Source organism: Rosa rugosa, chromosome 5 (assembly GCF_958449725.1).
Source record: "Rosa rugosa chromosome 5, drRosRugo1.1, whole genome shotgun sequence".
NCBI classification, from domain to species: Eukaryota; Viridiplantae; Streptophyta; class Magnoliopsida; order Rosales; family Rosaceae; genus Rosa; species Rosa rugosa.
This window is the reverse complement of record NC_084824.1, coordinates 40,333,158-40,359,864: the sequence shown is the minus strand read 5'-3', so window position 1 is coordinate 40,359,864 and position 26,707 is coordinate 40,333,158. Positions and strand designations below refer to the sequence as shown.

Sequence of the window (26,707 nt, the reverse complement as noted above, 5' to 3'; positions counted from 1 at the left end):
TCCGATCGTTGGATCAACTTGTCATTTTGACAAAAATCAATTTTAGGAGTGTTCCGGAGACTTTGGGTAGTCTCGGATGATGTTTCATCTCGATTGACGTAGTCTTCGGTATAGTTCGCGTGTTTCGAACTTAGAAGCTTGATGTAATTAGGTATCGAGATGTGACCTTGATGTAATTAGATACTCAACAGAACTGTTTTGAGCGGATTGTGGCGAATCATGTTTATCTCTGTTTATGTGTGAAGACGTAGGGGGATTCAGAGGTGACAGGTGAGTAAATTTCACAGTGTTCTTTTATGAACAAAGAACCTTATTGTCTTGGAGTTATTTATTTAACTATGACTATATTTAGTATTAGTGGCATTCCTGAGTGAATGACTATATATATATATATATATATATATATATATATATATATATATACAGGCGGGTTCTGAAGCGGACGTCCGCACTTCGCTAAAGTGCAGACGTCGACGGTTCTGCGGCGTTTCAAGCGGTGACGGTGGCTCGGAGCTTGCCAGATGGAGGCCGGAGGCATCCCAGACCGTTCTGGGCAGCGATCGAGGTCGGAGCAGATCGAGGTTGCAGGTTCTGGGCAGCGACCTGACCTGCAACTGCAATTTTCTGGGCAGCACTGCAACCTCGTTGCCGGCGACTCTACCCGACTGCAGACTGGTCCGTCCGACCCCTGGCCTCCGTCCGGCAAGCGGCGCCACTCCGTCGCGGCCTGAGCAGAGTTACAGTGTCGACGTCCGCACTTTAGCGAAAGTGCGGACGTCGTCTTTGGAACGCCTCCGTATATATATATATATATCTTGGTGAAATTGTGTATGTAGTTGTGATTATAGAATTTCATTTGTTGAGATACCATGGGTCTAGTATGACCATCTTAATTTTGTGATTTAAGATATGGTAGCATGTGTGGGAATATCTGCGTTACGACTGAAGAAACCAGTGTGGTGATCTTTGATGATTATTGTGTAAAGGTTGTGGAAATATTTGTGTGATGATCGGTGAAATATGTGTGATAGTTGCCCTGTAAAGGAGGTTGGTTTGCTATTAAGTTAACAACAATTGAGATGGTTGCTGTGATGATTTCTCTGTAAAGGAGGTAGGTTTGTTATTAAGTTAACAATGATTGTGAAGGTTGCTGTGATGATTGGCTTTACCTTCAGATGCGAGAGTATGAATTTTGTGATTATTACTATGATTTTGATTGATTGATTTTAATGTAATCTTCTGAACTAAACTATATGCATGGATTACTATGATTTGAATTGATTATTTTAATGTGATCTCCTGAACTAAATTATTCGTAGGAGTTACTGTTAGCATTGAAGCCACCCTCAAGTATAAGGGCCAAGTTATAGTATAGTAGGGGTTTAGATCAGTAAGGGATATCGTACCCAACGGATTGGTAAATCTCACTCTAGCTAGGCAGACTTAAAGGAAAACTAGAAAGAATATGCAAATGTAAATGTACAATCACAAACAAAGGCTCACAAGTGAACCAAAGTTCATGGTGAGTATGTGCAAGATGGTGTGTAGAGATTTGATTTTGATTTTGAGAATGGTTTCGATTCAAATTGAAACAAAGAAAGTAAGTAATGTAAACTAAGCTAAGCTAAACAAGTTGTTATCAAATGGATGGAAATTAGGGCATCGGGTTTCACCTTTTGCCTCCTTGCAAGCATTAAAGCAATTGAATATGAATGATGCAAAGCTGATTGTCCAACTACCCTCTTTGTATCCGGATAAGACTACTAAGGCTTAAACCCCTTTCATTTTATTAACTCTAACCGGATAAGTCTAGAGCTAACTACCTAGAGACAAATTCAATTACTGGATAGATCTCAATCATTTGCCCCTAAATGCATAAAGCTTAGAGTTTAGGTAACAAGCAAGCAAACCAATTCTATCTCTAGGTGATTTTAGCTCACTACCCTCACATGCACACATGGTGTGCTTTCATGTTCCCTTTTGCCTAAAGGTAATCAATCTCTAAGCAAAACTTCATGTCATGGCAAACACATAACTCAAATTGATTAGGTCTAAGTAATGCATTAAACTATTGAATTAAACTCAAATTGATTAGGTCTAAGTAATGCATTAAACTATTGAATTAGCATGAGAGAATGACAATATGAATTTGCATCAATTTATAAACAAAAGCATCAATACAAGCAAGTTTGGCTAGGGCTGAAAGCCCGAGCCCCAACTAGTTCACTACTCACATATAGCTAGATACACAAGCTTCAACATTCTATGAAACATCAAATACATAATGAGATAGGGAGTAAAGGGTGACTGCTGATGATGCCGGAAGAGGTAATGGAGATGGGTCTCCAAGAAAATGATGTGGTGGTAGTCACCTCCTTCTCAGTCCTCCAAGCTCTTGATATTGGTGAGAATGGTGAAATTTAGAATCTCTAAGGTGAATTGTGGTGTTGAGTAGTGGTGGAAATGGGGGTTGTAGTGGTGGAAATGGTGGTGTCTTCTCTAGAGAGAAAATGGGTCTTGGCTAGGATGAAGATGATGGAATGGAGTCAAGAATGATGAAGATTAGGTCTTTGGCTTCTTTTGATCAGCTATGTCCTTTTGGTCCCAAGATGTGCAGGAGATGCTCTTACACCATTGTCCCTCAAATTGTCCCAAATTTTCAAGGTGACAAAAGGATAAGGTGTAGGGAGATGTTTGAATTTAAAGTGGTGGGAGATTCTCACAACCATGGTCCTCCTTTGCTGGAGAAAGGATCCTCCATGAGTGGCGGCTCGCCGGAAAAGTTCACCAGAAAAGTTTGCCAAAAAAATCGCCGGAAAAGTCGATTTGCACTTTTCTTCCAATCTCCGTGTCTTCTTCTCCTAGCTTCAAATCTCCATATTTCACGCCTCAAATGATCATTTTATTCTCAATGCATGGTCTCTTACAAATAAAAAGAAATGGATTAAAAAGGGTAAAATAGCATGGAAGACAAATCAATTTTCATAGTTATGGGGCACAATTGCATAAGTAATTTGTGACTCAACAGTTACTATGAATTGATTTACCTTGTTTTAAATTGTTATTGCCTTGTTGTCTTCTTGGAATTATTGTTGAGGGTTTGAATGATTTGAAGGGTCAGAGTGGTGACAATTGTTCTCTATGTTGAAAAACAGGGAGTGATTTATATGGTGTCATTTTGTAATTAATTTGTCGTTGTGCATTAAAATGATTTTCAAACATTACTTGAGGCGGTTTTGTTTGACTGTAATTTATGTAATTGGATGCTAAGTTGAGAATCAAAACATGTGGGTTTTAGTCACGAGTTGACTTATGTAAGCATGATATGGAAGGACATGGAACTGATGGTTGTAGTTGTGATATATGTTTATCGCTTGTTTAGATTGAGATGACTTGAGTGTCATTAGACATCACCACTATTAAATCGGTCAGGATTGCACCTGATGTTAAAAAACATTTTAACATCAGTTTGTGAAGAAACCGATTTCTATTGTTATTATGGACATCAGTCACCAAATAAACCGATGAGAAAAGTTTCGTACGGAAAATTTACAAAAACGCGGAGGGACTAAATTGAAAAATTTGAGAAACGCGGGACTTAAAATTTCATTTCCCCCACACTTAGTTATTTTTCTCACACGACTTGCATTGACTTTGAGTCATTCCCAAACCCTAACTCATTTTCACCCGACCTCCTCGTTTTCCTCCTCCGCCTCTGAGCTAGCCATCTTGGGCACCTCCATTCCCTTCAACTCTCTCAAGCTCGATTGTAAGCATAATCAATCTCTCTCTCTCTCCCTTCACCGACGACTACTTCTCCTTGTACCCCTGCAAGCTCGAAGACTGGTCCTTCTCTCTCTCTCTCTCTCTCTCTCTCTTCCGTTCTTTCTGTTTCTCTTGTTCTGAATCTGAACAAGCCTCTGTTGATTTCGTAATCTAACAATCTGTTTCTTCTGTAAAGCTCTAATTGTAGGCGTCGGAGAACCCCATGAGGGAAATCAAGGTCCAGAAGCTCGTCCCCAACATCTCCGTCGGCGAGAGCGGCGATCGTCTCACCGAGGCCGCCAAGGTCTTTGGAGCAACTCACCAAGGCCGCCAAGGTTTTTGTTTTTGTTTTTCTTTTGTATCTACTTTCTGATTATCTTAAATTTTGAATTTGGATTTGGATTTGATTTGCTTGCATAATCACCGGTGCAGAATGAAAAACCCCTATTAATTAGCTGTCAGTGTTCTATACTTGTCTACTCTACTCATCTTGATCGCTCAGTCTCAGACTCTCTATACGACTGTAAGTTCACTTTGTAGAGCTTATTATTTTCAATTGTGTGCATTTTTCTTACTTAGGAAAGATGATCGATGATGGTATTAGCTATGTATTGATTCATTACTGTGTTTTACAGCAAAGAGAAGCAGAAAAACCGAACTCTTGATGTCGCTCTATTTGCTTTCCCTAACTTTCTTTTGTTTGCTCTGCAGTCGGTGTCTATTTGATTTGGAAACCTAATTTATTTTCGTTAGTGCTTTCATTTTGTTTCTGGTTTCAATGGCATTTTGCTCAAAACAATATTTTGTTATATATTTGCAGCTAACAACAGTAAGATAAGAAGATATCAATCTATTGATACCCCCATGTTTTTATATTCAAAGATATCAATCATCTTTATGCACTAATTTTCTCTCTAAGGGCCATTCAAAAGTGGGTATCTTGATTTTGAATCATGGATTGAGATAAGCATATAAATCTCAGGATGTGTTCGAAAATTAATTGCTGCTTTCCAATCGATTTTGGTTTTGGTTTATATATATAGAGTGCTCTATAGACATTTCTGTGACGTTTGTATGCTTTTCTGCAGCCAAGTGAACATGGGATTTCATATGTATTGAAGGAGGATAAGGCTATAATCATAGATTCATTGACGGGGAGTTATAAACATGTTTCTGTTTTGTTGCTTTGAGTTTACTCATACAAGCTTAAAAAGCTTACCGGATTTGTTGTTGCAACCCGGTGCACTATTTAATGGTGTAGGGGTTAATTCTGCAGGTCAGAGTAATTGTGGCTGAAGTTAAAGTCTTGCGGTAGCAGTTGTAGGAGTCGAAAGCTAATTTTGTTTACTCTGATTTTATTAGACTTCTGTTTAGTGGTAAGCTCATTATGGAGCATTTACTTATTATTTTGTTAACACAACTTAATTTGTAAATTTTATGTAGGATTAAATTATGTTTAGTCCTTGTACTATGCCCTTTTTTCGTTTCAGTCCCTAACATTCTCAATTAATCTGAAAAGTCCCTAACGTCAAAATTTCCGTGTTATTGGTCCCTCCCGCGTCAAATTAGGAGTTGGCATTAGGTGAAATGTCCAATATACCCCTATGTTATTTCTTTTTCATTTTTAATTTCTTTTTCTCCTTTTTTTTTTCTTTTTCCTTTTTAATTTCTTTTTTTTTCCTTTTTAATTTCTATTTTTCCTTTTTTTCTTTTTTCTTTTTCCTTTTTAATTTCTTTTTTGCTTTTTTATTTTTCATTTTTCCTTTTTAATTTCTTCTTTTTCCTTTTTTCTTTTTTCTTTTTAATGACCATCGTATCCTGCTGCATCGGTAGCGCCACGTCGGCGAACCAATCCAGATCGACCCGAAACCCCAATTCTTGTTCTCCAAGCCGGCGGCCCTGTTTTTTTTTCTTTTTTCTTTTTTCTTTTTCCTTTTTAATTTCTTTTTTCCTTTTCCTTTTTTTCTTTTACCTTTTTAATGACCATCGTATCCTGCTGCATCAGTAGCGCCACGTCGGTGAACCACTCCAGATCGACCCGAAACCCCAATTATTGTTCTCCACGCCGGCGGCCATTTTTCTTTTCCATCACTATTCTTCTTCTTCACTTCTGGTTTTGGTCAACTTGGCCATCAAAAACCATCATTTCAACCAGACCCAAAATCCAAATCACCATTTTGAGCAAGACCCAAAAACCTCAGGGTCTGAAAAAATGGTAGTTTTCAGTGAAAAGTTTCCAAATTGAGGCTTGATGTGGAGAGAGAAAGTGAGATTTGTGTGGGAGAGAGAGAAGTAGGCTGTGAAAACAAGAGGGGAGTGGTTTAGCGGCAAATTTCCGAGTTGATTGGGATCTGCTTGTGTTTGGGAGATGGCGTCGGCGACGATGGAGGCGAGGGCGGATCCTAACAGAGGGAGATGGCTTCAGAGAAGGTGAAGAAGTGATCGATCAGCTCCTAGCCTCTTGCTTTTGCTCGATGTCCATCTTTGCACCGCCAAGCTAGGACGTCTTTGCTGGGTTTGGTTTCAATTTGGGGAGAGAAACAGATGGATTGTGGAGTTTGATCAAAATGAGATTGGTGGGTTGAGGAAGGAGAAAGTAGGCAAAACGAAAAGAAAAAAAAGGAAAAAAAGAAATTAAAAAGGAACAAGAAAAAAAGAAGAAAAAGCAAAAAAGAAATTAAAAAGGAAAAAAAGAAAAAGAAGAAAAAGGAAAAAAAAATTAAAAAGGAACAAGAAAAAAAGAAGAAAAAGAAAAAAAGAAATTAAAAAGAAAAAAGAAAAAAAGAAATTAAAAAGGAAAAAGAAAAAAAAAGGAGAAAACAAAATTAAAAAGGAAAAAGAAATAACATAGGGGTATATTGGACATTTCACCTAAAGCTAACTCCTAATTTAACGCGGGAGGGACCAATCAGACGGAAATTTTGACGTTAGAGACTTTTCAGATTAATTGAGAATGTCTGGGACTGAAACGAAAAAAGAGTCATAGTACATGGACTAAACATAATTTAATCATTTTATGTAATATAATATTTGACTCTAAATAAGAACGAGTCTGTATTGACATTGTGGGTTCTGGACTTCATTGTGTACTTGTTTTTAGAGAAATAAATCTACAGGTATTTAGGGTTGATGTCCTAACTATCACCCCCAGTGTGTTTGTGTTTGTTTAATTGTTTATTTCTTGTGTTTGAAAATTGGGGCGTGACACTTATAATGATTGGGATATCTTGTAGATATCTACCCTAACCTATTACAATTGAAACAAGTTACTAGAGTTTGAACTAGACACATATTCTAGATATCTTTGACCACTACCTTTGTCCTTGCAACTGTGGCTCACTCCACAATAACCTCTCACTCAATTAACTTGGCTATCTTTGTAGTGTCGTTTAGGGCTGGGCGTCCGGACCCGAAAAACCGAAGACCCGACCTGAACCGAACCGAGCAAAAAAGCCCAATTCGGTTCGGTTTTGATTTAGAAATTCTCGGTTCAGTTTGGGGCCCGACCCGAATATATTTTTTCGGTTCAGTCTCGGGCTTCACATATTTGGAGACCGAAAGCCCGATCTGGCCCGATTTTCCTCCATTTTGACGATCTCAGCCTCTGTCTCTCTCGACAACATCTCAGCCAGTCAACCCGTTCATGGCTTCATCTGCAAATCTAGCATTGCATCCCTTTCTTTAAGCATCTTCTCTGTTCTCTCTTATCCAATCTTATCCTCTCTAGCTTCTTCCTCATCAGTTATCGCACTCAGCTCCTTAGCCAAAGAAGCGTCCATCACCGCAGTTTCGAAACCATCTCAGCCAGTCAGCCCTTGTTCTTCCCCAATTTCTGAAAACCCAACCCCATTATCAACAATTCAATCCCAGACCTATTAGCAATTTTGGCTGAAAACCTGAAACTCCAGACCTGTTAGCAACTCCACTTTGGGCTCCGGCGGCGGCGGTACCCAATCAGCAGCAGAACAGTTAGATCTAGAGATCTGGGCACCTCTTCACCCAAGTCCTTGGGTCAACCCAGCCCTATCCTCACTCCTCCTAACCGAGCCCCTCTTCACTCTCCCCTCCATCCAACGCGCCACCGACGAACTGCATAATGGGGATTAATTAAGGAGGAAGAATATATATATATATATATATATATCTCTCTGAATAGAACTGCAGAAGAATAAGATTAAGAAGTGTCGAAGAAGAGACTAGAAAAGAAAGAGGGAGGAAGAAAAAAAGAAGAAGAAGAAGAATATATGAATAGAAGTATAGAACTGCAGAAGAAGAAGAAGAAAGTGTCGAAGAAGACCAGAAAAGAAAGAGAGAGTAGAAAGTAAAAGAGGGCAGAGCCTTTTGTTTTGTTTTATTTCTACCGCTTAGGACAAATAAATATAAACGTCGAATGTAATGTTCCCATAGCGTCTCATGCTCCAGTGGTTGGGAGCAAGGATTTGGTGTAAGAGGTCGGGGGTTCGAACCTCGCCTCTTACCGAATATTTGTATATTTTGCATATTGGGCCCGAAAAGCTTGAAGACCGAACCGGCCTGTTTGGGATCGGTTTCTGTTGGTTTCCAATTTCAAAAAAGCCCGAATCGGCCCGAACCAATTATTTCGGGCTCGGTCTCGGTTTTACCAAATTTCAGGCCCGACCCGAACCGAGCCCAGGCCTAGTGTCGTTATGCCTTTACATCCCAATTCCCAAAACAGAATGCTCCACCGGCAAAGAGAGCTTCTTCGCACCAGAAGGTGATGTTATATAGTGTTTTTATTTTATTTTTTTATTTTATTTATTTTTTTAAGAAGGATGTTATATAGTTGATTTTCTTGGAATCTTACTGGTGACTGTTTCAAAAGGAATGAAGGGCTCTTTCTTTGCAAAGGTATCAGAGTTGTACGTGATGAGCTTGGGATTGCAGGTAAGACAACATGGTTTGACTCACGTTATTTAGGAATATGATGCAAAGGAAATTGTCTTTGATTTTCAATGTTTGGAGGAAAATTGGTATGTGGAAGGTGTTTTTATTAAAGAAGTTCAGTTTATTATGTTTCTTTTGTTCAGTTCTTGTAATTTAGTCCCACGTGATTGTAATCGGGCGGCACACCTTTTAGCAGAGAATGCACTTCTGGTCTTTGACTTTCATGTTTGGGTCAATGATAGTCCTCTATGGCTAGCTATCTCGTATTGTATACTCTAATGTATGTTAACTATTTATTTCAATGGTAATTCACTACTAGAATAATGTCATTAGACATCGTCACTATTAAATCGGTCAGGATTGCACCTGATGTTAAAAAACATGTTAACATCAGTTTGTGAAAAAACCGATTTCCGTTTGTATTATAGACATCAGTCACCAAAGAAAACGATGAGAAAAGTTTCGTTCCAAAATTTAAAAAACACGCGGAGGGACTAAGTTTCAAAGTTTGAGAAACGCGGGGACCAATTATTTCATTTCCCCCCACACTTGGTATTTTTTTCCGCTTTCTCTAAAACTGTCGAGAACCCTAGCTAATGACTTCAGCAGCTCATTCACCTCAACTGTCGACCTCATCGTTCTCCAAGCTGACCTGCTTCGAGTCCCCGTCCTCCTTCTCCAAGCTGACGTGCTCCAAGTCCCTCTCCGACCCAAGCCGACTGGAGCCGCCTCCGACCTGACCCCAAGTCCTCGACCTCGCTCTCTGACCCCGTGTTCCCCTGCCTCGCTCTCTCACCCCGAGTTCCCGATCTCGTTCTCCAGACCTCGAGCTTGAGATCCGATCTAACCTCGAGCTTATCAGGGGACCTGAGCTTGTCATTCTCCAACTTGAGCCAGCTCTAGCTAGTTCTCCAACGTCTAGTCTCGTAGGTCCTCTCTCTCTCTTCTCTTCGTGACCACCAATACTGATTCCCTGTCCGGTTTTGATCTAAAGTTCAGTTTTTTTTGTTTAATTCTTGTGTATTTGAGTTGGGTTTGTCTTTGAATGGCTTAAATCTGTGGTATTTTGAGCTGGTGCCTATTGATTGTGTTTGATTTTAGTTCTTGCACATGTTGGCCGTCAATCTGCAGAGGAAGATCCTAGATTGGAACAGGAACTGTGCAGCAACAACTGCGAGAGCTTTTGTGACTGTGAAAGCCTCCAACCCCAATTTCAGAACTTTCCTTCTTCCTCTTCACTCTCGCAGGTAAACAGACAATTGAGCTTTTAATTTCATTAGGAAAATTGGAATTTCTGAAATTTATTTGGTCTGCCGCTTTGCCTTTTAATAGACCTATAATCTTCATCTAGGTATCTGCTAAATCATCTTGAAATTTAGGATGAGGGAAAATGACCTTGCCAGAAGCCTTCTGTCAATTTAGTTACTGTTGAAGTAGTCTTGGACATTAGGGGAATTGTTTGGCTTTACAAGAGTTATGGACTTTGTTCTTCTTATTGAGTTTGGCATGTTTGAATTGTCTCCTGTAGCAAATACAGCTTCCTTTCAATAAGAATTGTTGGCTGCTTAAGATCCAAGTCACAGTTAGTCTGTAGAGATGAGAGGGTGTTTATTTCACTACTCTAGTGCAGAGTAGAAAGTATGATATTCAAGTGGTCAATTAGGTGATCTGTTATTGAAGAAATATTTCTTTTTCATATGATGTTAGTTGGATGGCCTTGTAGTTGCTTTAGTTACTGTAGAGTCTAATTCTAATGGTTTTTAAGCTTCCTGGCATGTGATTATGAGTTATGAGTTACATATGGTTCTTAGGTCCCTGTGTCGTGTTAGCGCTACAAACAATGAAGAGGCTGCTGCCAAGGTAGCTGCAGCAAATGCTGACAGAGGAGCTCCAACAATGTATCGTCCTTCACATATTAAAACTGGTTTGATCTCACTTTCAATATCAGGGCATAGTTTTCCATTTAGAGTATTCTATTTTACTGTTAAGTTTTGATCAATTAAAACATTGAGACTCGGTGCCGGTTCCGATTTAAGGAAAGTATCCAGAGAGAAAAATTAGAATAACTTTTCTATAGTTAACTTTTGAAGGACCACTTGCAGAAGATTAGAATAGCAATACAAATAATCTTCTACCACATGTTCGAAACCGCATTGTCATGGACAACAGATTGAGTTAATATGAGCTTAATAATTACAGTAAACAACTATTTTGCAGCAAATTTCATAGAGAAGCAAATGACAAATATACAAATGCTTGTTCTAATAGTTTTTGATAGATTAGAATCCTGTTGCAAATGATCAAAGATGATAAAGGAGATATGAGTAAGAGGTTCATTAAATCTAATTCAATGGATTTCAGTATATAACTTATGGGGTCATGCATATAGAAAAGATAAAGTACCTTGTCAAGATAATTGCTTCTTCTTTTTTCTTTTTCTGTTTAAACCGGTATGTTATTTACATTACCCTGAAATTGGTAAGGGCTAAACGGAACTGAAGTACATCTTATGACAGTGATAATATCATCCAAATTGACAATCATCTTATGAATTCCTTCTTCCCCTATATTCAGATTTGACAAGATCATAGCAAAGGAAATCCCATCGACCATTGTATACGAGGATGATAAGGTCCTGGCATTTCGGGATATCAACCCACAGGCTCCCGTGCATGTTGTTATCATCCCAAAGAATAGGGATGGGTTAACAGAGCTGGGAAAGGTAACATCTGGCCATTTTTCTACCAAACCTGCTTATTCTTACATTAATCCTTAATTCAATGAAACCAATCCCATTTCTGTATTAGGATTTGTTGAGGAAATTATCTTGTCATATACGTTATGTATATCAGTCTGCAGAAGAAAAAAGGCTTTCTTTTGATCTATGCATTCTGTCATTGCAGGCTGAATCTAGGCATGTGGAAATATTGGGTCAACTTCTATATGCTGCAAAAAAAGTTGCTGAGAAAGAAGGTATTCTTCACGGGCAGAGCAAATACAAAAGACAGCAAATACGATGGTGAGAATTTGTTTTTGGAGTACTTTATGTTTCTGCTGCTACGTACTAAGATTTGGTATGGCTTTCAGGGTATGTGGCATGGTTCTTATGATAAATTGGATAATGATTTGCACATCCTGTAAGTACAAGGAAATTTGTTTACTTTCTTACCTGGTACCTTAAACTATATTTTCTTTTCGTGGTATGGTTTTGCTTTTCGTTCGAAATTTCTCATCTTTTTGTGAATTGACTGAAGATAAATTGTTTCTTGGGATTAATGGAAGCGTTTTAATGGGATTTGCAGGTTATATTACAAGACTACTGGGAGAAGCGGAGGATTTGGGTTTGCGACCATGTCTAGTGATCAGGAAGTAGAAGCAGCTGCTCGATAGTTTAATAGCTATGTAAGTCACCATATTATATCATTTGTTTGTATATATGCGAAAATTTGAAACAAATTCTAGATATGAGATAGTTGGATTGGTGTAAAATTGAGTTAACATTTCCAGGTGGTGAAACATTTGAGTTAATATTTCTAGTCAGAGTAAAATTGCACTGAGTTTCTTTTCAGATTGCTTAATTTGGAAGCGTAATTGGTTCATACAAGAGAAGAGCTGTAAGATACTTGCTTTAATTTGTGCGTATTTAGTAGTCGGGGGACTCTGTATGGTCATTTTTTATTCTTCTGATGTTAAATAACCATTGAGAAATGGTGGGAGCGAATGACCTATTGGTTATTGGGCCAGGAGTACTTGGGCATTTAGTTGCAAAGAAATGGCGGGAGGTACTTATCTTTGTCTACATTTTGATTAGTTTTAGTGACGAAATAGTCAAATTTAGTTCAATTCTGTAATGGTTAAGCAATTGAGCTTATAGGAGCATACGGGTTGTGAAATATATGGGCAAACGGTGATCGTTGGTCACCATGAGGAGTTGATCGAGGTGGTATTAATTCATGTTTGAAGGGGGACCATAAATTTCCTAATGTCATTTTCTGTGCTCCACCATCTAGAACCTCCGATTATCCCAATGATGTTTGGTGAGTATGTGAGTTGTTTTGAGTTAATTGAATTGAAATGTATGTGGAAGGCAATCTTTGTTTTCTTTTTACTAGATTTTTAACATGCTTTAGAATGCTATATATGCACCATGCTGCATGTCTTCTCAGTTATCTTTTCTTTGTTAGAATCTATCCGAAACTTTGTGGTCTGGAGGTAGATTTGAATCAATTACCCCAAATGAAAATATTCAATTCAGTTTCAACCATTTGAACCTTTGGGCATTTCTATAGGTTTGATTGCTTAAAGCTCTTCATATCTACTGCATATATTGCAAGCCCCCTCAACTTGTCCTTGGCATGTCTACGTAAGTTAATCCTTCAGTTATCATTTTCTTTTTTAAAACCTACCCGAAAGTTTGCTATCCAAGATATAGTTTTGATTAATAATAAACTTGCATATATATTATATTCTATTCAGTTTCAACAATTTCAACCTTTGTGGGTTGTTGTATTGTGCTCTTGTATTCCTATCAGTTTTATAGTATATGAGATATTAAGATCTTGTTGGCTGGCACAGAGGTGATTAATTAGTTTTCTTTATGGACTCCACAATTTTAGGGTATTCATGCCCTTTGATTGTTGTTCTATGCATTCTTTTTTTCAGACCTAACACGATAATATTAATTTTGTGTCTTTTCATGAGGCCTGATTATTCCACTGAACTGGTTAGCCTTGCTTGTAGGAGCCTTTCAGCAATTGCATCATCAACAGGTGAGTGATCCTAGACTTTCTATTTGCAGTCGGTTCTATTATAGGGTGGCACTACAGGTGAACCTTTGTTCTCAGTTATCAAATGTGAGAGGTGTCCTTTTTATTCTATTATATGCATCTAATTGCACATTAGTTTGTTACTAAACTTCCTTGTATACTTGAGTAGTTTATGACCTCCCTCGCTGCTTGTATCCCTTCACTGAAATATTTTTATTGTTAGTGATCTCGTAAGTGAATGAGAAAACCAAGTCCACCAAACCATAAACATGTGATACTACAGAATTCCAGTTTACTACTTAATTACCATCAATGGATTGGCAGTGGATTCGGGTTGGACTTCATTTTGACTAGTACTATATATGTTTAAATAGGAATTGCTTTATTAAACTTTTGCTGATAGAACAGTCTCTAGGTATTAAATAAATTGTTTAAAGTCAATTACTTCTTTTGTTTTTCTTTTGCACTAGTGCATAGCTTTCATACATCTTCTTATTGTTTAAATTCAGATTCATGGAGGATGCAGTGGAATTGGCATATTTGCTATTCATATGGCTAAGTACCAGGGAGCAACTGTATCTGCAATAGCAGGTACTGATGCAAAGATAGCTAGGCGGTAAAGGATCGGAAAGGGTATACCCAACAACAACTTGACGAGGTCCGCATTGAAGTAGCCGACTACTTACAGACTCTGCTGTAGGTTCTGACCAGTTACTTGATTTTGAGTTAGGCTAGCTTTTAATTAACTTTTTTGTAGCAATTATGAACAAACATGAATACTAATTGTTAGGCTAGCCTTGTAGTATATAGGTGCATGAAATGGGGTTTTATTTTGCCCATTTTGTAAACTGTTAAGGATGATGAATGTCGGATATAATACCCCAATTTGCAATTTATAATCACAGTTCTATTTTGTGGACATCATCCTCTTTATAGAATGTGATGTTTAGATATAAAGTTGAAATAAGTTTTAGCCATAAAAACTGATGTCCAGTAATACAGATATATCAGTTCCAAAATGAAAATCGATGTTACTAAAATATCCAGACATCGGTTCATTGTCAAAAACGATATACTACCGAGTGCCAGACATCAGTTCTGAAATGAAAATCGATGTTACTAAAATATCCAGACATCGGTTCATTGTCAAAAACGATATACTACCGAGTGCCAGACATCGGTTCCGGAATGAAAATCGATGTTACTAAAATATCCAGACATCGGTTCATTGTCAAAAACGATATACTACCGAGTGCCAGACATCAGTTCCGGAATGAAAATCGATGTTACTAAAATATCCAGACATCGATTTTTAAATAGAAACGATGTGCAATAGATTATTAACATCGTTTTCTCGTTACACACTGATGTTAATATAAGTAAATATATCGGTATATGTGGCAGATTACGTTTCAAAATCATGAAGAACAATAAATGTTTATGGGAACCGATGTCTGTAACAGTATTACTCATCGGTTCTTAAATCAATAACGATGTTAAAACGCAAACTTGTGTTGTATAATCTATATTTCTTTAAGCTTTAAATACAATAAAATGTGGGTTTAACAATAGTAAAGCATGCAAGTTTGTTATCATTTAAACCTATTTACATCGGTTTATAATAAGGAACTGATGTCTACACGAATACTAGACATCGGCTAAAAACCGATGTCTGCATTTTCCGGATCTTTCTCATCACCCACAAAGACATCGGTTGGGTTTTTGTTTCTCATCGGTTTTTTGCCGATGTCTGGGGCCTTAATTCTAGTAGTGTTAATATTCCACATTCTCGATCAGACGAAGATAAAAATTGTTGATTTTCTTGACACTATTAATGACATATTTGATAGTCTCCCTCGATCATTCAATTTCGGATGATGATTAATTTGATAACGCAATAATCAATAACACAACAATTACCTCTGCTCAAGCCTGAGATACATATATATGCACCTGTTTCTTATGAGGCTATTTCAGACTCTGCAGAAATAGATGTATCTAAGATTTCAACATATATAGTTAATTGTTGTTTCATAAACTTGACCAACATTATTGATTATTAAAAAAAGAATGCGCCTCACGCGCCAAAGAAAAAAAAGAAAACCAACATTCATGTTCTCCTGGCCGGACGTAGCTGGCGATTCTGCCGCTGCGTCTTGATCCGGGAGGGGAGCTTTGTTTTCCTCAGCTTTTCTTAGTTTCTCTAGTTTTTTGGCCTTCTTAGTAGGTACTGGTGTTTGAAGGAGGATAGCAGAGGTCGGGTGGAAGATCCATCATCGCCGACTTGGTTGCTCCGAGTGTAGGCAGGCCTTGTCGGGGTAAGACTGATGCAGCATGGAGGGAGGATGGCGAGATCAGGATCTTTCCGCCTTAGCACTGATCGTGGAAGCGGCGCAAATCCATTAGAGATTGGGGTTTCAATTTCTGCAGCAAGGCGATCCCTGGATGATGGGTTGGAGGAGGGCGACGGTCGGTGCCCCGGATCTGGTTTTGCTCTTCATAGAATTGGGGACTCTTGTATGTTGGAGAGGGATTTAATGGTGTTGGGTCCCTGCTGGATCGTAGTGGTGTCTTACGGTGATCGGAGGAGGGTGGATGGCAATAGGTTGTTGGGCGGTGGGTGTAGCGGCCCACAGCATGGATGTCCCTTGCTGGGACGAAAGGGGGTTGGGCCGGGTTTAATGTTTGTTGGGCCCTTGTTGGTGGGCAGTTATTACTCGTTTCTAGGGTTTGGTTTCTTTTGTTTTGTTTTTCAGCAATAAGTCACTATCAAGGTTTTGTTTTAAGTTTTAGTTGTTGGGTCGGGTGTGCTGCAATTTTAGGCATAGACAATCTTCTCTTCGACGGTCTAGAGGTCATTCCTGTTCTGGAGTTGGGTCAGTAGCGGTGGCGAAAATGTCTGGCGGTGGCATATTGGCATAGACAATCATCGATCCTTAGCCTTCTAGTGGGTTGTTCCTGTCTGATTTCGGGTCGGAGGTGATGGCGATTTAGAGTATTTGTGGATTGATGGTGTTGACATTAGGGCGGCAATGGTATTGGGTTTAATTTAGTCTTAGGTCTGACGGTCCATCATTTCAATTTGGTCTGGTTCAAAGTCACAACGAGTGTAGACTTGGTCGATCAAAGGCAGGTTAGGAGTACTCTGGGTGGCGAGTTAGTGTTGACAAAGTTGTGTGTCAAGGATTCACTGCTCCTGCGTATATTGTCTTTGCCTTTTAATTGTTGTGCAAGTTTTAAGTCTGTAGTTGAGGTGGGGCCTTTTGGCTCCGTCATTCAGTCATTTTGGAGTTCCAGTGTGAAGTCCAGTGGCCATTTATGTGTATGAGATGGTGTCAAAACTCATTGTATCCAGTTCATTATTAATGAAGTTTCTTCTTGATAAAAAAAAAAAAACATTATTGATTATTAAGTTGACAGACCTGATACTCAATTAACTTGCTGATTAGTTTGGAATCATGTTATGACAGCCATGCATGAATTGATCAAGTAGATGGTGCCAGTTTAAAAATTGGGTTCATGGAATGAACGAAGCATGGCAATTTGCTCTTGTCGATATCTCATGTATACGAAATTTAACATTAAAATTATTCTGAATTGAGCAACATGTCGTAAAAAAGATGTAGCATATGCCCTCGATCAATTATATCGAGTAGCATAGAACAAACAACAAAATTGAGCCAAGTAATTCATATGTAATATAGATGAATATTGATTAGAACATTGAGATAATCCATAGGCAATACTTGTTTGTATTTTGGAGAGGTTCAAGATTTTATTTTGAACAGGTATACATATAATTAAGAACTAATTAGCAGGCATTTTCATGTGTATGTCTCTGTGGCTACTCGTTTCTGGCTTAGATTGTGCAACTATGATGAGGAAATAAATAAGAACATGCCTTGATTTCCCTACATCGATTATTTATATATATAACGTCATTCTTGGTATTAATACTAAGATTATAGGCTATGAAGTGAGACTTTCCCAAGAAACATAAGATCGATCTATAAATCTATAGTATGGAAAGTTTAAACTGCAGCTCGCCTCAGTGTCCTCTTGCGTGGTGTGTATGTCTCTTTGTATGCACTGCAGGCTCCTCATAATCAAGTTGCAACAAAATTGTAGGATTCTTCGGCTTCAGCTGATTTCTGATGCCTCCGGCCGCTCTCGTTTTGATTATTAATGTTGTTGTTATAGTATTGATGATCCTCATGATCTTTCCCATTACATTTCCTTAATTGGCCTTCCTCTCTTTTTCATGATCATGTGTTGGACGTTCCTCGAATTTACAGTGCTACTATTATCTTCGACGCTGTTTGGACTCTCTTCCTTCTGCTCGTCCATATCGATCGATCTTTGTATATAACTATGAGTCTAGCAGCTAGCTAAGTCTTTAAGACATATAAAGTAGATATATGATCGAGAGATTAGGTAGGGCATGCGTGTCACGTGGCAGTATGAACAGACAATCAATGCATATACATGGGTTGTTTTTGGTATTTCATTTTAATTAATTAAACATGTGTAGTTTTGGAATACAATGAAATCATATATAGAAAAACATGATTGGCTGGGCGTACCAACCACATGGCATGTCTGCCCTACTTAAGAATTTCTCTATATGATCAATGTTAGTCACAGATGAACTTATTCTAGCTAGCTAAAAGGCGAGAGGCAGTTGAAAGCTGTAAATGTTACAGCTTGCAAAACCCCAAAACTACAAAATGAAGAGCTTTTGCTTATGGGAAATGGGAATTTAAGTACATTTTTTCCCCACTCCATTAATCAGATGTGTCATGGTTTGATTATCTTACTAAAAATAAAAAAAAGATGTGTATATATCCCTATATAGAAAACCAAGGATGATGGTCATGCGTTTTCAAAGGGTTTTGTCTATTTACACTAATTCTAGGATTTTTTCCCCTTACACCACTCACTTATTTTTTTTCCACTTACCCAGAATGACTCTTATAAGTTGTTACCTAATACCCAATTAAGTTTTTTTTTTTTTTTTTTTTGAGACTATTTTGCCCTCACCCCTTTATCACATAGAGAGAGAAGACATAAGGGACTTCACCGGAGGTCGCCGGTCGCAAGAATTCGAATCCGGTAACCGGAATCCGAATCTGGTAATGGTCATGGGAATCCGAATATGGTCACCGGACTAAACCAAAAACATCACCGGAGGTCATTGGAGGTCCCCAAATAAGTCGTCAGAGACTTTTATTGCACCCCAATAAACATGTATTGCCCACTTTTTATTGGGGGCTAATTAATAAATGTTTATTGGGGAGAAGGGGAACCAATCTCCCTAAAATTAGACAAATAAAACTTTGATTGAGAAAGAAGATCAGAAGATTACATAAATTCGACACTTTTTATTGGGGGCAATAAAAGTTTATTGGGAGGTAATAAAAGTTTATTTGGGGCAATAAAAACTTTTTCTCCATACAAACCCATTAAAACCAAAAATGCATTGTTAAAAAAAAAAATTTCAAAACCAAAAATGCAACACATCATTGCAACCAAAACCCACATGAGCTTGCAGTTTTCATCTGAGCCTCTTTCATTTTGTTCATTAATTTCACGTTGGCACTGTGACCTTGCAAGCCCAGAGCTAAAGTCAAATTGTTTACACTTGAGGCCTGCGAGCCATTCTTACCCAATTCCTCAGGTTCTTGCTTCTTGACTTGATCAATATATGTTTCACTTCCTATACATCTTCTCACTCAGCACTGGTCTCACTCACTAGTGTTCTCCACATCCTCCATGTCCTCAATCCTTTTCTCAACTGCCTTCCTCTACTCTTCTATCAAAACAACAGCCTTGTAGCCAAACTTCCAGCAGGGCCGCTCCTCATCTGAGCTGGGTTCGACAGTTGAGGAGTTAGGTGTCGTTGAAATTTGGGTCCAGCGGCAAAGCAGAAGGCGAAAGCTGTTTTTGTGGTTTCAGCCATGGGATTGGGAACGAGAGCTAAAGGAGGACGGTGATGGCAACACCGTCTGGTTTGAAGAACTGGTGCGTGGTGTACATCGCTTGGTTCTCGTGGTTGTCGACGTGGCTATCATACGGGCTTCTTTTTAGCAAATGAAGCTCCGACGGCTTGCAAACGGCGTCGTATTCTAGGTTCGGTTTTCCCGTGAGGTTGGCTCGCCGAGCCCTAGAGTGTACGGATAGCTCCGCATCTCGCACTCGATCGAGTAGAGGATCTTATGCGGGGGGGGGGGGGGAGAGAGAGAGAGAGGCATGGATATAGTTTATTAGTTAGGTTAAGGGCAAAATTGACATTTTACTTTAAATTGGGTTAGTAGGAATAAAAATCTATTGTTGGGGTAAGTGTGTTAATTTTAACTCATTCTTTGGCTTTGGGTCAATACCCCTAAAATATATGGTGGATCAAAAATGTTGTAATTGCTATCTATGAATACAGATATACAGCTAAACTATTAATTATTACAGCTGAGACTTCGAGAGAGTAATCAGTTTGGTTTGAAATTTTTAAATGACGCACTATTACAAAGATTCCCCTCAAATCCCGTCTATTTTTAGGCAGTGCTTTGTAAAGGTATAATGTAATTGACATATCCCACTACAAAATTTCTGTTCAAATCCCGTCTATTTGAAGTTCATTTTTTTTTTTTTATTTTGTAACTGACGGTGTACATTCAGCTTGAGATTTCCAAGTCCCACCAAAAGAAAAATCATGCAAACAGTACCTGATTTTTAGCCCACTATAAACTTTAATTTAGTATCTTAGTTTTCTAAAATATGATAATGTACCTAAAAGTTTTGACCCCAACACAACATAAATACCTGGAGCCGTTAACTCGGTTACGGCATTAACCAATAGACATAACTTGCAGGGTACGTATATGGGTAATTTCAGTCTCTAATGTATTTTCATTCAATCCCTTCTAATATGAATCTACCCACCACAAATGAAAATTCAGATGGAGATATCAATCGAAGAATACAAAATAAGATCCTTGAAACCCATCATAATAATTATTGAGATCCAGCAAGTAGTAACACGTAAAAATTCAAGAACCGAAGGCTTTAATATGAGCAGGTGAGTTTCTAATTTGACCAAAGAGAAGAAACCCAGAAGGCAAATTAAGATGCATTTTCTATTAGTTTTTCAAGATCTCCCCTTATGAAATATTGAAATTTACATAACTCATCACGATCAGTAGGTATCAATAGAATCGTCAAGGGTCGGGATCTCCCATGGGTATCTAGAGTTTCTGAAATCCCATGTCGGCTGAGCCATAATCATGAAGATCTAATTACATACCAGCTAGCAAATCTAATTACATAGTCATAATCAAATCTAATTACAAAGACCCAGATGATGGGAGGCAGCTGAATTGGAGGTCATCGATCCAATGTCTCTTAAATCCCACTTACATTCACTGTAAATTCATCTTCGCTTTTGTTGCAATTTGATTACTGGTAATTTGGTTTTAAGTTTACTCGTGATGAGAGCTTGAAACGAAGGGATTTAGGTGATAGAATTAACAAATGACTTGTTTGGGTTAGTAAGTGGAATTTAATTATGGAATTGCTAATTTATTTTTTTCTAATTCAGATAACTCACCTGAGATCGAGTGGAATTTCGTTTGAGGTGGGTAGCAGATCTTATTCCTATAGCTGTGCTCATTGTTCAGTATCAACCGGTTTATCTCATATCAGCATTATGTCAAACACCATATGGGCATAACAATTCAATGATACAAACAAATCTGCTCTATAGTTTCATTAATCAAGGCCTGGAGGGAGAGAGAGATAGAGAGAGAGAGAGAGAGAGAGCGTGTAAATGAATCTCTCTGGAAGCAATAAACTGAATCGGTTTCTCTCATTGAATAACAAGAATTGTTTTCTTCATCAATAAATTTTTCTTCATCAAAGATCATGGCATCATTTGGGTGGGGAGAGGGAGAAAGTAAAAAGGAATTTTAAAAGGGAGCTTCTATTCATACCTCCAATATTGGTATTTGGACCTCTCCCTTTTTTCAAATAATAGTTGACTTTGTCAACTCATGTCAAATTACCAATAAATGCATAAATTAGGTAAAAAAAAATCTCTTCTTATCTCTACGAACAATAATACTCTTTAACTTGGGAAAAACTTTCTCCTCCAATGTAAACGCTAAAATATATATCGCCAAACGTTATTTAACGTTGTAGTCAAAATTTTCAGAATTTGACTTTGTCCTCGTAAAGTGATAGATTTCCTTGCTCACACAGCTGACAATTTACAAGATCTATTACTGCGCTATAAAAAAATAAAAAATAAAAGGAGAGAAAATGAGAAATACAAAGACATCTCAGTTGATGAAGCCCTACTCATTCTGAATGCAAACAAATATGTGAACGAGTGACGACAAAAAGTAGTACTCCAACACGTTTATATGATAAATGCAGCAATAGGTAGTTGTCCACAAGATCGATCTTCCCGCACATCATCAGTCAGAGCAATTTTATGTGGAACTATTCTATAGATATGATGAAAAATTCAACCTTATGATATAAATATATAGAGAATGCACTAGACTCATTGTTGATTATTGTAATTTCCTCCACTATCCCATACATATCTAAAACAAAAGAACCATGTTCATTTCAAGTAGCTATTGAATCAGTTTAGGGATAATGACACCTAAATGCAATGAAAATAATACTTGGAAAACATATTTGTACGAGATGATGACCAAACATGGTATTGTTGCCTACGCTAACCAAGAGTCGACAATTCACTGAAAAAGTGCTAGCACCTCTGTAACTCGTATATGGAGGATGAACTTCCAAACAATAAAGAAAAAAAAAATTGCTGCAATTCCAAATCTTCAAAAACTAAAGGAGGTCCAACTAATGATTTTTGAAAGTATGAATAGAATCTTAAAAAAAAGGCTTTTATTGATTTTATTGGATGATGGGCATTTTAGGAAGATTAGAGAGGTGTAGATAGCAAAATGATTATTTGTAAAAGTAAGTTGGATGTCTATTAAGTGGGGAGGTCCAAATGCCAAATTTGGAGGTATGACTAAAAGCTCCCATTTTAAAATGACGCATTGTTAGACGGTTCTTTATAAAGGGCTAATGTAATTTGACATATTCCACAACTTCAAATCCCGTCGATTTGAAATTCATTTTTAAACAAACGGTGTACTTTCAGCTTAGGATTTACAAGGCCCACTAAATTGTCATATCCCACCAACACATTCCTTACCCAAATAGTGCCTTTAGGTTTCAGGCCCTTTCACGCTGATAACAAGAATGTATACGAACAATTTTAATTGTAGTGATTAAATGAAAGGACAAAATCCCCGTCCCAAATAGTTTCCGTGAATTACAACACTCAGACAAATGTTAACTTCTCATAACTTTCTACTATTTAATTATACAATAACAATTAATGCTACTTTGAATTAATTTTTTTCCATCTCTACCCTTGTTTTGGAAAACAGAGAGACCCTTCTCCTTCTACTTTCCATTATCACCACAAGCTTCCCGCACCAGAAGGCTTAATTACCTCAAAGTAAACTTTTGAGATCCCTTATTTAGAAAGAAAAAAGAACAAGCTTCTGAGATCCAATTTCCAGCTATCTTAGTTACTTTCATGGGTTGCCTTTTACATTGAAGTAAGATTCTTAATCAATTTATGCGATTTTTGTGTTGGTAGTTGGTACTGATAGATACTCATAATGGTCCCTAATTAAATTGGTACTCTATTGTGAAGTAATTCTTACACTTATTTATCTAACTTAAATCTCGTCATTTTGCTTTGAAGATGTTAACAAGAAAGAGAGTTCAAGCATTTGATACTTTACTATCTCTTCTTTATCTGGCATAAAAAATAGAGGACCTATAACAACTCTATTTGATGTAAAAATATTAATGCTTGGCCGAATGCATCCAGGAGTAATATGGATGCTGTTAAGCAAAGAGGTCATTGAACTAAGATTGTGATGGAAAGATTACCTTTCAAATAAAAAAAAAAAAGTGTGACAGACACTACAAGAAAAAACATGTTTAACAACATGCAATTCATGTTGTCAATCACTTTCGACAAGATTCGGCGCATGTTGTAGATGCCAGAGTCATTAAAAGTCTAAGAATCTTTAACATCGCGCTTTGCGCATTGTCGAAAAGAGGCTAAGCAAGTTGTTGTAATTATTCAACAATGCACTTTTCATGTTGTCGTAAATTTTCAACAACGATTCAAGTGCATGTTGTAATTTTTAACAACACTCTATGCATGTTGTCTTTAGTTTTCGACAGCATACATGGTATGTTGTCATATTACTGAATACGTTGTTATATGTTTTTATATATATTATTGCACCCAGATTGCTGGGTTCTTCTTTCCTGTATCTCTATACACATTCAGCATTACTTAAACACATTCCCATGCCAATATCAGTACAATATAACCATGTAAAAAGAAAAAACATATTTCATTAAGAGTACCACATTGTCTGATACATAATTTCTTTACAAAACATACATGACAAAGTTTCGAATTCTTTGTGCATCATTGGTAATTGACAATACATGCATAGTATTTCAACTTCCTGACCTACATACCAATATGGCAGAGCCCTACAGTACTCTAGTAAAGGAAAAGCACATCATAAATTTAATATTAAGAGAGAAACATATTTCTTCAAGTTTCTATCTTTCTATTGCAGATCAAGTTTGGGATTTTGGCGAAAATGTCTTCGCGAAGAACAAGAGCTCCAAAGAAATAAATCTAGCACCTCTGTCAGCAAATCATTCAAAGTAACCAAATAAGAAAATGCCACAAACTGAAAGAGGAAACCAGGAAGAAATTAGCTGCAGTTATAAAAGAAAATTGACATATAGGATTGTGGTGAAGCAAATGATACAGAAAATTGTCCGATTAAAACTGGAAAAGCAAACTTGGCATATTATTTCCAGAATGTATAACTTTAAGTCCATTTTCCACAGACCTATAACTTTAAGTCCTGCCAACAATTAGATGAAACTACAATAACAGAATGTATTATAAAGAAGGAGATATGTCATTTTGGAAATTATGATCATCAGAATTAGACATCGATGCCTAGAAGAGAATAAGTGTTGCCATCAGAATATGCCACACGATATAGTTTTCTTGAATACTTGACTTGAACCCCCAACAGACAACCAAGGGTAGCTTTCAGCTAGCAGGTAAAACTGTAAGCAGTTCTAACTCTCATTTCATTTATGACTGACTGTCCTGCGTCTTTCCATTTATGATGTCTTTTGGCAACCTAAAATAGTAATTACCATAAAGAAAAGTTACCTACAGGAGTCAACAACTGTAGGCCAGTCTACAAATAGTCTGAAGCTGACTCAAGTTTTTGCAGCTGCTATAAAACTTAGCTATTTCCCCAACTGGCTTTCTCACTCTCATACAAGATGTGAGAATTATGTTTCCCATAAACTTTCTATCCTAATTTAGGTGCCTCAAGTGTCCATATCAGCAGTACTGAGTAAGTGTTCAACATGCTTTTAGAAAGGCAGATGCATTCAAAACCTAGTTTGCAATCCATGACACATCTATTTTGGAAGCAGATCCATTCTTATGTTTAACATGAAAATTTAGGAAGCAGCACTATGAATCTTTTTCTCAAACCTCGCAACTATTTCCTCTAGTTTCAGAGAATACAATATAAAAAAGTAATAAAAAGTTGCAGTTACAGCAAATCTAACAGGACAATTAAGACTAATAAGATTGAAAATCATAAACGAAATCAGATAAAAATTAGCTAAATGAACCACAATACAGATGAGTAAAGAACTAAAGATATAGCTTGAGCATATGAAGCATCACCTCCTTATCAACAGCTAATGTTGTGTGGACAATAGAAGCAATTTCTTCAGCCTCATAATCTACCTCTAAGTCACTGCACAAAAGAATTCTGTGTTAAAAAGAACAAATGCTCCTCCACAGGTAAAACAAATCCCAAATTCAGATCAAGTGTAAAAAATGAAAGTGGAACAAACGATCTCAACTTCCCAGAGATAAATATCCCTTTAGTCCTTGATACAGAGTTGGCTACAACATTACCTATAAGTCTCAAACTCTAGATCAACCTAGCATTCTCACCCATTACTTCAATATACCAGATTCACCACACTACTTCAAAATGTATCGAAGTTTCTCAAACTGGATCTACCCTAACATATCTTATTCTTCCTCCCTAATTAATACTTACGCCACTAGAACTGCTCCCTAAGTTGGTTGTACCTATAAAACTTAAACTTTGATTTCATCTAGTAACAGTTCCTCTTTTCAAGCAATCTAAGTACATCTTTCATAGTTTCACATCCTGAATATACATTCCATTCAAACCTACTAACTCTACTTATTGCAATATTGCATCCAAACCACAAACAAGATCAGCACATCAAAAGTAGGGATCATAAAACAAACGTAGAAACTGAAAATAAGGAAAAGAACAGAGAGCCCTCCTTTTTTCACATGGGACTTTTAATCCCATCTAAAAGTCATCTCCCTCCTTTATCTCCCTCATCCAAACACTGCCTAAAAGAACTTGATGAAGCAAGTTCTAGTTCAATTTCTAGAACACTGATTCAAATGACTAAGCTAAAAAGTATGGACCAGATAAAAAAAGCAAACTTAACCTGCATCAAAGTCAGTGCAATAAGAATAGGATCAGGTAATAGTGCTCTCTATCTCAGCTTCAATGTGGTGATCTAAGGTTCTGCTGATATAGTGTAGTCCTAACAGTACCTACCATACACAACAGAACAGTAGAAGCTGTAATTGTACTCCTAACACCATAAACCTCACCCAATTTTCAACTGCAGGAAAGATTTCATGAGAAACTGAACAGAGCACTCACCTCTGCGCCTGTAAGTGCTCAGTCTTACTCTCCTATTCCAGCTGCACCAAGCAATTACATCAATCAGCACACAAATCACAATCAAAATTTCCCAATTCAGTCAGCAATAACCAAAATTATCTCAAATTTCAACAATTCAATACGAGATCACTCTAATTCATTGAATACTGATTCGTTACCTTTCGTTTGAGCCCCTACAACCTGGAGACGAGGAATTGAGGTGACTAACAGTGTCGTCGCAGAGCATGTCATCGCGGTCGACGGCTTTGGTGACGCTGTTGATGAAGGCGGACATCTCCTTCTAGATGCTGCAAAATTTGTTGTAATTGCTACAACTTCAATATTGTATAATTTTTTTTACCAATTTGTTCTTAGTTCCTCTTGGCATGGAAG

The 26,707-nt window shown here is 37.5% G+C and overlaps 2 protein-coding genes across 5 annotated transcripts; one reads left to right on the top strand and one right to left on the bottom strand.

Annotated features, from left to right (window-relative positions):
* Positions 1-9,437: 9,437 nt before the first annotated feature.
* On the top strand, positions 9,438-14,355 carry LOC133711659 (uncharacterized; the record flags this gene model as incomplete). The annotated part of the gene is made up of 8 exons (XM_062137762.1): positions 9,438-9,596; positions 9,802-9,917; positions 10,482-10,568; positions 11,245-11,392; positions 11,574-11,689; positions 11,758-11,807; positions 11,973-13,439; positions 13,946-14,355. Coding segments are annotated over 7 exons (747 nt in total), but the record flags the coding sequence as incomplete, so codon positions are not given.
* A 9,561-nt stretch (positions 14,356-23,916) lies between these two features.
* Positions 23,917-26,707, bottom strand: LOC133712565 (uncharacterized). Of its 4 annotated transcripts, none has more exons than XR_009847478.1 (4): positions 26,494-26,707; positions 26,315-26,355; positions 25,279-25,351; positions 23,917-24,247 (listed from the first exon to the last, which is right to left on the bottom strand). XR_009847478.1 is itself a non-coding variant. In XM_062138669.1 (4 exons), exons 1-4 carry the CDS (start codon positions 26,607-26,609, stop codon positions 24,122-24,124), a joined length of 408 nt encoding a protein of 135 aa, XP_061994653.1. In that variant the 5' UTR covers positions 26,610-26,707; the 3' UTR covers positions 23,917-24,121. The 4 variants fall into 4 exon arrangements, 2 of the variants coding, with proteins under 2 accessions (XP_061994653.1, XP_061994654.1); XR_009847479.1 differs by having other exon boundaries at positions 23,917-24,201; XM_062138669.1 differs by having other exon boundaries at positions 26,263-26,355.

What these genes read in the sequence shown, in the direction of transcription:
- LOC133712565 (XM_062138669.1), bottom strand. Translation starts at nt 26,609, where the DNA reads ATGTCCGCCTTCATCAACAGCGTCACCAAAGCCGTCGACCGCGATGAC. An exon ending in TGTAGGGGCTCAAACGAAAG is followed by an intron (nt 26,356 to 26,493) that starts GTAACGAATCAG and finishes TGCTTGGTGCAG; the next exon opens with CTGGAATAGGAGAGTAAGAC. An exon ending in TTCCTGCAGTTGAAAATTGG is followed by an intron (nt 25,352 to 26,262) that starts GTGAGGTTTATG and finishes TCTTTTGTGCAG; the next exon opens with TGACTTAGAGGTAGATTATG.